This window comes from Scylla paramamosain, chromosome 27, assembly GCF_035594125.1.
Source record: "Scylla paramamosain isolate STU-SP2022 chromosome 27, ASM3559412v1, whole genome shotgun sequence".
NCBI classification, from domain to species: Eukaryota; Metazoa; Arthropoda; class Malacostraca; order Decapoda; family Portunidae; genus Scylla; species Scylla paramamosain.
The window spans coordinates 995,487-1,008,213 of NC_087177.1; the positions used below are offsets into that span (position 1 = coordinate 995,487).

At 36.3% G+C, this 12,727-nt stretch overlaps 1 protein-coding gene across 3 annotated transcripts; it reads left to right on the plus strand.

Annotated features, from left to right (window-relative positions):
• Positions 1-4,764: 4,764 nt before the first annotated feature.
• Positions 4,765-12,127, plus strand: LOC135114000 (probable serine hydrolase). Of its 3 annotated transcripts, XR_010275170.1 has the most exons (5): positions 4,766-5,121; positions 6,296-6,450; positions 9,125-9,354; positions 9,520-11,587; positions 11,722-12,127. XR_010275170.1 is itself a non-coding variant. In XM_064029597.1 (4 exons), exons 2-4 carry the CDS (start codon positions 6,306-6,308, stop codon positions 10,120-10,122), a joined length of 978 nt encoding a protein of 325 aa, XP_063885667.1. In that variant the 5' UTR covers positions 4,765-5,222; positions 6,296-6,305; the 3' UTR covers positions 10,123-12,127. The 3 variants fall into 3 exon arrangements, 2 of the variants coding, with proteins under 2 accessions (XP_063885667.1, XP_063885666.1); XM_064029597.1 differs by having other exon boundaries at positions 4,765-5,222; positions 9,520-12,127; XM_064029596.1 differs by having other exon boundaries at positions 9,520-12,127.
• Positions 12,128-12,727: the final 600 nt, after the last annotated feature.

The window sequence follows — 12,727 nt, forward strand, 5'->3', positions numbered from 1 at the left end:
GCCAGCAACGTGAAGGGCGGCATTATCAAGGAAATATGTAGCATAGTAATTGCAGTGAGAAAAAAAAAAAAGGAAAGACCACAATATTTCGTAATACATGATAACGAGCACGATATCAGGAAAAGTACTAAAGAATGACTACTTGCAGGTAAGTTTACCGTTTAATTGAACGGTACGTAATGTTTAATGTTATGTTAATGCAATACCATTTCGCAAGTGTAGTGTGTAATGTGTAATAATACATCAAGGTGTGGTAGGTCGGTCACTGGAGTAGGCTTCGTAATGTATTGATGTGAACTAACAACCATGTAAATATCTTCGACAGGGGGCTCTTATTTTGGGAAATCCCTCGTATGAACAGCAGGAAAAAAATTGTGATCCCCACCTGTTTTAATAGGTTTCTTGGCGTGTACCGTTTATGTAGTAATGTAATACCTGTTAGGCAGGATTAAGTTTTAGGTGCCAATTTGGGGGTGAAAACAGTTCAAGAAGGATTAGCACGACAGGATTATGACTTCATTAGGGCCTCAGCCTGACCTTCCACCGAGGTCACACGCTATTAACCCCTTGGGATGATTAATTGACCTGTGGATCAAACCACACCTTACAAGGTCCACTCCCTCCATTCAACAATCGGTTAGGTTTGTCCTCTGTTGTGCTCAGTAGAGGACTTTTTAAGTCTTGCTTGAGGGAAGAAGCAGTCACGCAGGTAGAGGTCTGAGGTGAGGAGAGAAGGGATGAAAGACAAAAGCCTGTGCAGAAGAGAGAGTGAAAACGGAAGGGTGAAAATCTTACAGAAAACGGAGTGCTAGGAGCGGTGACTTGTGTCCCGCTACAGATGTGTCCGGAAGGGGGAGATAGGTGTATGTTGGAATGTCAGGTCATGCTGAAATGAGAGAGGTGAGGTCGAGGCGAGTAGCCGAGGGAGTGGAGGATGGTAGGGGACGAGATGAGGGGATTAGGTGAAGTAAATGTAGATGAATTGTATAAATATTTCGTAAAGTTCATACAGATCAGTTAGCAAATATCCCGTATAGAACAATATCAAAAAAAGTACGCTAAATGGATGGCTGCTAGGTTAAAGCATTATATATGGCGTAAGAAGTATATATAAGAGATTAAGGGCAGGTGAAGAAGTTTTAAGGACACAATGAATTAGAACAGTCAGGAAGTTAACGAGGAAAGCGAAGGACAATTATGAATTAAAGGTAGCCAGCCAGGCGAAGACGGACCCCAAGGGATTTTATCTGATATACAGGACGAAGAATAAGGATACTGTAGGTCCATTAAAGGCAGCAGATGGAGAGCTGGTTAGTTCTGGGGAGGAGATAAGTAAACTTGAATGGTTATTTTTTAACTGTCTTCACCCAGGAAAACATTCAGGATATGCCAGATAGTGAACAGGTGTGTAGAGCAGATGAGAATGAGAAGCTGACAGATATTTCCATAACTAGGGAGATAGTGGAACAGGAGATAGGCTAAAAAAGAAGTTCAAGACACCAGGACCTGATGAAATATATCCCAGAGTACTTAAGGAATGTAAAGAGATTATTAGTGAGCCGTTAGTTTCTGTCTTAAGGAAATCACGAGTCGGGTGAGGTACCAGTAATGTGGAGGCAGGCTAATGTAGTACCCATCTTTAAGGAAGGAGATAAAACTTTAGCGTCTAATTACAGACCTGTCAGCTTAACTTCAGTTGTAGGTAAAATGTTAAGAGTCAATAATAGCGAGGAACATTAGGGAACATTTAGACAAACATAACTTGATAAATCCGTCACAGCATGGCTTCACGAAGGGGAAGTCTTGCCTGACAAACTTGTTAAGTTTTTACAGTAAGGTGTACGAGGCAGTAGATAATGGTGATAGTTATATCTTATATCAGGACTAGTAAAGCATTTGACAAGGTACCCCATCAAAGGCTCCTGAGAAAGGTTAGGGCACACTGGATGGGAAAGTGTTAGGCTGGATAGGGTCATGGCTTGGTAACAGGAGACAGAGTGGTAATAAACGGCTCGAAATCCGAGTGGGGTCATGTAATTAGTGGGGTGCCACAGGGATCAGTATTAGGGCCATTGTTATTTCTAATATATATCAATGACTTGGACAGTGGAATTAGTAGTGATGTTAGTAAATTTGCGGATGACAAAGATTAATTAGGTCAAAATCGGATGCCATCGCCTTGCAGGCAGACTTAGAATGAATGAATGGACGGATAGATGGCAAATGCAATTTAATATCAATAAATGCAAAGTGCTTAGCGTAGGCAGAGGAAACCCACACAATAGGTACACATTAAACAACCAAACTCTGGTAAGTACAATGTACGAGAAAGATTTAGGAGTTATAGTTAGCTCAGAACTCCGTCTAGAGAAACAATGCATAGAAGCCAGAAACAAGGCAAATAGGGTACTAGGATTCATTTTTAGGAGTGTTAAAAGTAAAGGCCGGAAGTAATATTAAAGTTATACTTGGCGCTGGTCAGACCTCATCTAGACTACGCTGTGCAGTTCTGGTCCCCACATTACAGGAAAGATAAAGGTCTATTAGAATCAGTACAGAGGAGAATGACAAAGGATACAGGGGATGAGGAGTATTCCTTACGAGGCGAGGTTGAAGCTGTTAAATTTACATTCTTTAGAGAGACGTAGGTTAAGAGGAGACCTGATAGAAGTCTTAAAGTGGTATAAGGGTTATAACAAGGGAGATGTAAGCAAAATTCTTAGGATCAGTAACCAGAGTAGAACAAGAAATAACGGGTTCAAGCTTAAAAAAAAAATAGGTTTAGGAAGGAGATAGGAAAAAATTGGTTCTCAAATATAGTGGTAGATGAGTGGAACGGACGCAGTAATCATGTAGTTAGTGCTAGGACACTAGAGAGCTTTAAAAGAAAATTAGACAAGTTTATGGGTGGGGATAACAGATGGAAATAGGTATATTTCATACAGGGACTGCCACGTGTAAGCCTGGTCGCTTCTTGCAGCTTCCCTTATTTCTTATGTTCTTATGTTCTTATGAGTGTTGCAGTTAAAATGGGCAAGTGAGCGAAATATGGAAGAAAAAATATAAAGAATGGGAAAAAAAAAATTCTCAGAATGGATTGTTCGTGTACCTGACGACGACTCTTGCAGCGTGCAAGTTCTGAAAGACAACAATTAGAGCTCACCACAGTGGTCTTGTTAATCACACTACAACGGAGAAACAGAAAAAATAAAAATAAATAAATACAGCCTCATTCTCGAACATGAGAACGTTATTTCAGTCTGATGTAACAAAAGCAAGTGCCAACAAGTGTGAAAATTTCTAAACAGAAATTAGTATAGCTCACATTGCTTGCCATTCAAGTGTAAAAACGATTGATCACTTGGCTGAGCTTGTGAGAGATATTTCTTGTAAGGAAATCTCATTGCATAGAACAAAGTGTGCAGCACTTGTGAACAAGATATTGGGACCCTGTATGCTGAAGGAACTGTGCAGCGATATCGGTGATGGTCATTACTCACTGATAATTGGTAAAAACAGACATCACCACAAAGAAATTGTGTGTTGTTGTTGTTCGCTATCAAAGCTACACGAAGAAAAAAATTATTACTTCGTATCTGGGTTTGGTGGAACTGGAAAAAGGCACAGCTGAGGTAGTCACAACATCTTTACTGGACTTCTCAGAAAATCGTCCAAAACTGGATGTCAAAAAATGCATTGGTTTGACAATGGACGGGTGCAACACCACGTGCGGGGCACTTAACTCAAGTCATATCAAGATTTCGTGTAATAAATCAAAATGTGATGCACATCAAGTGCATCTGCCACTCATTGCAGTTATGTACGTCATATGCTATGCGAGCGTTGCCTTCTCACCTTGAATTCATGGTGTCAGAGATATACAAATATTTTTTTGCACAGCACGCATCAACAAAAATATGCAAAACCCTACTCGGCCATCAACGTGGGAAAACAACCACTCAAGTTGCTGAGGTTGTCAGAGACGCGATGGCCGGCTATTGTACTATGTCTAACAAGGATCCTGCATTATATAGTATGTATATAGTATGATGAGCTGAAACTCCATTTAGAGGTAAGCCTATCAAAATTCATATAACTCACTAGAACTATTAATACGTATTTATATAGTTACTCTAGTTTTCCTTCAGTGTGTGGGTGGGTGGAGAGAGAGAGAGAGAGAGAGAGAGAGAGGAGGGGGGGGGGGGGCAAGGATGTCTGTAAGTGTGGTTCGTTCCTCTGGTGGAGAAGATATTGTCACCTGAGGCTTCATGGTAAGAAAGGTTACCAGTTAGATCTTTGGAAACGGACTTCGGTAAAGGCTTCGATCGTCCTGTGGTCGAAAGAGCACATAATCCGACACGTACATTAAGTTAGCGCACTGCAACACACGCAACGCCATTGGCTAGCTGTAAATGGTTGCACGAGTCACAGCACTCCGATTTCTTGTTTCGGAGACCTTTGTTACGCTGCGAAGCTACGTCCTGTTACATAACGGTTTAAGCAACTCGGATTTGCACAACGTAGAAATATTTATTTTTAAAAAGAAAAGGATATCCACAGTACAAGCGTGTAATGTTACTTAACACGTATGTAGGTGCAGGAAGCGTTCTGGAATCCTGATCTAAAATTCAGAATATAGTACAATTAATAAAAAATATCTATTTCTGGAGATAAATAAGAATTGCAGTGGATCTATCAATACTCAGCACACATTTTGATAATAATAATAATAAATAATGATGATGATGATGATGATAATAATAATAATGGCTGCTTGAGGGTCCTCGTTGGCCTCAGGGATCCCTTGCAGCCGCGTAGTTCGCATATAGCAAGAAACTGCCCTATAAAAGCAAGCAGAAGTGCAATAACCATGAAAATAATGGCAGAAGATTGTCAGAGATCTAGCATTGATTGTGGTAGTGAGAGAGATTGTTATGAAGGTTGAACCTCCCAGTATGCGAGATAGTACGAGGAAGGACCTATAAAATGACAGAAACCGAAATAGGTCACAAGAAGAAGAAGAGGAGCTGAACCCTGAACCCCATCCCTGCGTGCAGAAGCATCCAAGAAGTGATAAACACCCCGGTCGGCAGTCAAGTTAGGATAGGTCAAGTTACTGAGGTGAGTGCTCGTTTGAGCGAGAGGGACGATGTGCAAGGAAGCATTACGAAACATTACGTTACGTTCGGCTTGGTAAATGCCCCTTAAGGTGTTCGGAAACAGTAAGTTACGTCTGGTTTGTTTAGGGTTCTTGATTAAGTTCAGTGTCCATGTAATGGTAAATTTATAGTTTAAGCCAGTGTCCCCAATCTCTACCCACAGCGTTATTATTAATTTCCGACAAGTAGTGTAATCATTAGAAATTATGTGAATAGTGAGAATAAAATGAGGTAGGTTATTACCACGTAGTGTGTAATGGCTTAAACTATAATAAAACCCTAACCTAACCTAACAACTGAAGTTCAGGCAACAATACACCATTTATGTTTACCTGTGGACTTAGAAAAAGTTGAGAGCGCTGTGCATTCCCAGGCCTATTGTGGCGTTATTATTAATTTCCGACAAGTAGTGTAATCATTAGAAATTATGTGAATAGTGAGAAAAACAAAATGAGGTAGGTTATTACCATGTAGTGTGTAATGGCTTAAACTATAATAAAACCCATATAATAGTATTATATGAACATTGATTTTATATATATATATATATATATATATATATATATATATATATCAGGAAAAAAGGTGCCATTACTTGTTGTGCATTGGAACAGAGAAAATAAGAAGTTTGGTGTGAAACCAGAATTTTTCTATATTTTTATTTATTTATTTATTTTTTTTTGGGGGGGGGGTGCTGTTTTATATGATTGGTCAGTGTTTACTTTCCTTCATTACTCTTTTCAAGCAAATGTAACCTCTCTCACCTTAGGTAGCCCTACAGGGTTACTAATTCTAACCTAACCAATTGGTGTTGCTAGTCCTAACATTATAGGCCTTCTAACCCTAATCTAACCCTGTCAGGTTCTTAATCCTAAGCCTATGTGGTTACTAACCTCATATAGATGGATAGCATTGCAGTGAGGATTTGTTCTGATGGTATAGGGTAGAGAAGCTTTGCAGCTGATGCACCCTTCCTAAGTTGATCACTGTTGTATGGTAGTGACCAGTTGTTTCGTAGCAGGGAAAATCTTTCACATCTTGCATCATCTGTGTTGGTCAGTAGTAGGAAGCACAATAGAACCAAAGAAAAAAAAAATTTCTTCATGCTTCTCATATACTCCATTTGTATATTTCAGAACCATATCTATGTTATTAAAAGCTGCTGGAAGGAGTGTTGCTACTGGCAGAAAATTCCATACTTTACATTGCAAGGTTCTTTGTCAGTCAAAAATGGAAAGCACAACAAACCCAAAGGAAATAATGATACCAGTTCCATATGGCCACATAGCAGGTAAGTCCAGAGAAAATTTTATCCCTGCAATCTAGTATTTATTTATGTTCTAGTGTTATTGATTTTTAGTTAATTGGTATGTATTGCCCATTGTACTGTACATTATTCTCAAAGTGTGTATATTTCAGTCTAGGACAGATTCTAGCAATAAAGAATTTTCATGATATACAAAGACTGGCACTCATGGAGAATCAGGGTCTTGAGCTGACTGGACCCACAGCCTGCCAGTATGAGTTGCCAATTATACATTTCTTTTGTAGTATTACCATGTTGAGCAAGCGAGGATTCTGCTCTCTCTCTCTCTCTCTCTCTCTCTCTCTCTCTCTCTCTCTCTCTCTCTCTCTCTCTCTCTCTCTCTCTCTCTCTCTCTCTCTCTCTCTCTCCAGGCAAGAGATTTGATGACTTTTATGCCTCAAGGTAGGCATCATGCCTGTGTGTGTGTGTGGTATTTAAAATGCATATGACACACACACTTGTAAGTCGTGAGACAGCCACCATTTATTTACCTAGTTGTGTTTTTACAGGATATTGAGTCACACTTGCAATGTCCCATCTTTTAGTAACCAATTATCATATTTTTCTTTTTTAATTTATGTATGCTGTCTACACACACTACCTCTTCAGGCAGTGAATTTCATAGATGTATTGCTCTATTTGGAAAATTGTATTTTTGTATGTCTTTGTTTCCTCTTCTTTTTCTCAGTCTCATTTTATGCCCCATTAATGTTTCATCTCCTCTTGTAAACAAATTTGCTGTCAATCTTTTCTTTTTCCATCAAGCAGTTATACAGCATGATCATATCACCTCTTAATCTTCTTTCCTGTATAGTTTGCATAAATTCAACTTTCCTAATCTTTCTTCATAGCTTAACCCTCTATTGCAGTGGTTCCCAACCTTATTTTCTGTCTTTTCTCCCTTCAACCAGTTCACCTGTTTGGATTTCGTCCTTCATATAATGACCACAAAATTCTTAATTTTTATTTGCTTAGTATTTGAAAAAAGTTAACTGCCACATTATATGATTTTTATTTTATTTTATTTATTTTTTTATTATTTTTTTATTATATATATATATATATATATATATATATATATATATATATATATATATATATATATATATATATATATATATATATATATATTTTATTTTTTATTTTTTATTTTATTTTTTTTTTTTTTTTTTTTTTTGCTGGCCAGTAGCTAGTCATTTTTATTTCCTGAAATATTTCCTTCCTGGATTCCTAAAATTTCTCCCAGGTTGGGAAATACTATTCTTGATGCTGCCCTTTGAACTTTCTCCATTTTTTTTTTTTTTTTTTTTTTTTTTAGGTGTGGGTTCCATACCACCACTGCATATTCTAATGTGGGTCTTATGAATGATGTTACAAATTTCCTTATGTCTTCATCTATGTATGTGAATTTTATTCCCATATTTGCCAAAAAGGCACACATCATTTATGTGATTATCTGGAGTTAGCTTATTATTTTTTGTCACACCTAAATCTCTCTCTTTCTCAGAGTCTTAATTTTTATTTCCTAATTTATGTTCCTATTCGGAGAGCAGCAACAAAAATGGTACTAAGTATCAATGACTTGTCATATGAAGAGAGAGATTGGTAAGGTTACTCCTACCAATGTTGGAAAAAAGTGGATGAGGTGGATTGGAGTGACTTGATGGCTCAGGATACATGAGATACTAGAGGACATGGAGAGACTGAAGAAGAGTGTTTGTAGAAGAGACATCAAAAAGTATAGTTTCTTATACAGAAGTACTGATGTATGGAACAATCTGGGTAAGGAGATAGTAAATGCAGAAAGTATACATGGATTGAAGGTTAAATTGGATATAAAAGATATGGAGATGGGACATCACGAACTTAAAGCACAACTAGATAAACATACACACACACACACACAAAAGATGCCCACTCGCCCAACCAGGTAACACTGCAAGTGGCAAAAATTTTAGTTCTAAAATCAGAAATGGTGTTATTACAGTTGATTCCAGGAACTTTCATAGATGGATATTCTTTTGTTTTTATTTTTTTATTTGGGAGTATAAAAATATTTTCCATATATGTTTTATTAATGTTTGTAATAAACATGCATGAAGAAATGTGTATGAGAAATACTCTTACACAGATAATATGTATGGATAACTCAGATATTACATTTTTGGTAATTCTGATGACTGTAGTACATTTAGATCATGAACATTAGAAACATAAGATGAAACAGAACATGACATCTTGGATTAGCTACTCTTTAAGAAAGATTTAAGCCTGGCGCTGTATGTAGAGCGATGAGCATGCACATATGTAGTATAGGCCTATACCTATTTAAATTATCAAGAGGCATACTTAGAATAATAGTTAGAGCCAGACATAATAGTTACTTCACATATTTACAGTCAGACCAACACTCTCAGTTTTCTTAGGGTCAATGATAAAAGAGTGTGTGATTCTTCTGGATTGCTGCAAAATATTCCTCAAGATAGCTTGAGAAAATGTGCCATTGTTGCCTTTTGATTATTTTTTTATATTCTACATTTTTTATTATTTTGAACATTTTCATACCGTTTTGGATCCAGATAATTGTTAAGTCATTGGTAGTTTTATGTATTCTTTTTTTTTCTATTTATTTATTTTATTTTTTTTTATTCTTTCTCAGGAAAAATATGGAATGAAGGAGGCAGTCCACTTCTTAGTTTGCATGGGTGGATGGACAATGCTGGTACATGGGATACTGTGGCACCCCTGCTACCCAGAAATATATCCATTGTGGCCATAGATTTTCCAGGTCATGGGTTGTCTTCATTCAAGCCTTTGGGAATAGGATCTACATTTGTACACTTACTCCAAGTTATTGAGCGTGTTGTACAATATTTTGGATGGAAAGAGGTGAGTCTGTGCATTAAGTATTATTTTATTTATACATAGAATTACAAGATAAAGGAAAATTATGAGACATACCACATGTTTTTTTCATTAAATATCCAGTTTGAGTATAAAGATTTTCATTATTACCTTTTTGCAGTAATTCATTGAATCATTTTATAATTACAGGTTAGTCTGCTTGGGCACAGTATGGGAGGTGCAGCAGCAATGATGTATGCTGGTGCATTTCCAGAAAAAGTGATAAAAGTAATAATGGTGGATATAGTAAAGCCAGTAGCAACCCCAGCAGAAAGTCAACCACAGCTGACAGCTGAGAGTATAAAGGAACTTTTGGAAGTTGAAGCTAAAATTGGAAAAGGTCTCCAGTCTTATGAATATAGTTTTATTGTAGATAAGCTTATCAAAGGATATGCATCTAGTATCACCGAGGAAACTGCTAAAATCTTGCTCAAGCGAGGGTCAATCAAACATTCAAATGGTTTGTATTCATTTAATTATGATCCAAGACTCAAGGTTCCCAGTATATTTGGTATGACCTTTGAGCAGCAAAAAGAATTTGCAAATAGATTGAATTGTGAATTAATGATAATCAAAGCCTCTGCAGGACCTATATATGAAAAGCAAGAACATTATGATGAAATGAAGTGTCTTTATAGTAAAAGTGCCAAAAAATTTATTTATAAAGAAGTGGAAGGGACACACCATGTCCATCTTAATGATCCACAGGTTGTAGCTCCACTTATAGTAGAGTTCATGCATAGAAAGTTATAAAAACTTGTTATTCAAATGTATATTTGTACATATGATTTTCTTTTTTTCAAAATTATTATTATTATTTATTATTATTATTATTATTATTATTATTATTATTATTATTATTATTATTATTATTATTATTATTATCATTATTATTATCATCATCATCTTCATCCTGCTTTTAGTAAGATTAATGCTTTTATCCAGCCTTGCTGTGTTCAAGGCAGTAGTTTTTATCATGTGGATTCTTTAAATATTACATTTCAGGCTACAGGGCTGGTGACTTAAAGCTTTGTTGTTCACATTAAAGTTGTGCTTATACTCATGGGTTATCCATACTTATTATATATAATTGGACAAGAATATTCTAGTGAAACTATCTTTTGTGATATTGGATCAATAGTACATAACTGTTCTTGCTTGTATATGATCTATTGTATGCAAAGTTTAATTTTCATGCTAAAATGCAGCATATATACTAATATATACATATATATATATATATATATATATATATATATATATATATATATATATATATATATATATATATATATATATATATATATATATATATATCATTCATCCCTTTCTCTGGTAAACTGGAACTCCCTGCCTGCTTCTGTATTTCCACCTTCCTATGACTTGAATTCCTTCAAGAGGGAAGTTTCTAGACAATTTTTGACCACTGCTTTGACCCTTTTATGGGACTGGCATTTCAGTGGGCATTTCTTTTTTTTTTATTAGATTTTTGTTGCCCTTGGCCAGTGTCCTTCCTACATAAAAAAAAAAAGAAATACACAAAAAGCTTTACAAAAGAGCAATCTTTTCATATACCCCTAAACAAATAATAAGTGCAATACCAGTTTATAAAAAAAAAAATTCTGGACAGCATAATTCATTATTATGTATTCAAAAAAAAAAAAAAAAAAACAGGCTATTTTTGTAGTATTTCCTGAAGTTCTTGTGGCCTACCAATTTGCACTAGAGACATCTTTAAGACCTATACAGGAAAGACAACAGCAAGTCTACTCATTGCAAACCAATAATCTTAGAGAGGCCTTAGGTCTTGCTTTTCTTAACTTTTATGTAGTTCACTGTGACTAGCAGTTGCAAGACATGGTAAAGAGATATAACGTAAGTGTCACATTTCTTGATTTCATCAGTGTTGACCACAGCATCCTACTGCACAAGATAGGTCTCATAGTAAAAGGCAAACTGGGAATATAGCTTCACTGTTTCCTCATGGGGAGATCCCAAACAATTACAGTAGACATCACAAGTTTGATGAAGCCCTGGTAATCAGTGAAGTACCATAAAAATCTCTGCCTTGGGTCTAGTTTTCTTATTTATTTTGGGGATACTGGAAACTATGTGGGCTCTTTGTTCTCTCAAGTGGCTTCCAGGTACCTAGTGCACAGTCTGGAGTGCTGATGCACTAGCCTGTCCAGTACTTCACAGCTTTATACACTATTATAAAGTAAGTACATGTTTGACAAAAATAACTGGATGGTGCGTTATTTGCAGCAAAGAAATTAATAATAAGTAAATAATTCAGTTAAATAATAAAGAAAGGAAAAAAATGGATAAATAAATCAATTTTAATGTTTTCAGGAACCAGGAATACCAGACGCCAGAACTTCTTCAATGCAGATTATTCTGTGAAGTGGTGTACAGGGTATAAGACATGTTTCCTTACTCCATCGAGACACACCGTTAATAACAAATGCAATAGTGTAGCAGTGTGCGACTTTTCAGTAAACACATTAATTTTTTATACATTGTTGAAGGCATAAGACAGTTGTGTGAGTGAGTGGGCTGTCATGGTAAGTGTTGTTCTTGTTGTTACATTAGAGGTTATTATTTCATGATATTTTTGTTAGTAGTGGTAGTAGTAGTAGTAGTTCTTGCGGTTGTAGTTATTTTTTTCTGTAATTAAATTTATATCTATTCAGTTATGTTTATTTTTATTTATTATGTATTGAATTTCTTGCTACAAATTAAAATGACAAAACTACAACTTTTTTTTTATTAACATCCATATATCCACCTCCATTAGCCCACCCATCCATCCACTGCACTTTCTACAGGCTCGCCCACCTATCCATCATTCCACCCACACCAACCCATCCACTAGACTAGACTATGAGCTACCCAACCATAAACACAAACACCCACTAAACCATCCACCGATCCTTCCATTGTCAATTGACACTCCCACAAAGATAAGCTTCTCTTGGATACCTTCTCAATACCCCCAGACTTGTAACTGACGAAAGGCATTGTATTCAAATTGTCATAAGCACACCTATAGTACTGGTAAACAGGACTTGGGCCTATTGTGTCAGTTGAACCTTCTGAAGCAATGTTTCACAAATAATGTTTCACGAAGTTCCTAAATAAAGCAAATACTGTAGTTAGGTGTTACGATGTAGAATATCAACTGGCCATTGGTTGGTGCATTGGAACCATAAAGAAGGGTGCATTTACACTGAGAGTGGTGCATTACGACCAGGTATATGGTGCATTCAGGCAGCAGTGCATTCAGGCAATGGTGCATTAAGACCATGAACCAAGTTGAGTCTTTGCGAGTAGAGTTAGTATTTATCCTCCGTCATTT

Coding starts and splice junctions, on each gene's coding strand:
- LOC135114000 (XM_064029597.1), top strand. CDS start 6,306: ATGTTATTAAAAGCTGCTGGAAGGAGTGTTGCTACTGGCAGAAAATTC. Junction 6,451..9,124: donor TCCATATGGCCACATAGCAG/GTAAGTCCAGAG, acceptor ATTCTTTCTCAG/GAAAAATATGGAATGAAGGA. Junction 9,355..9,519: donor AATATTTTGGATGGAAAGAG/GTGAGTCTGTGC, acceptor TTATAATTACAG/GTTAGTCTGCTTGGGCACAG.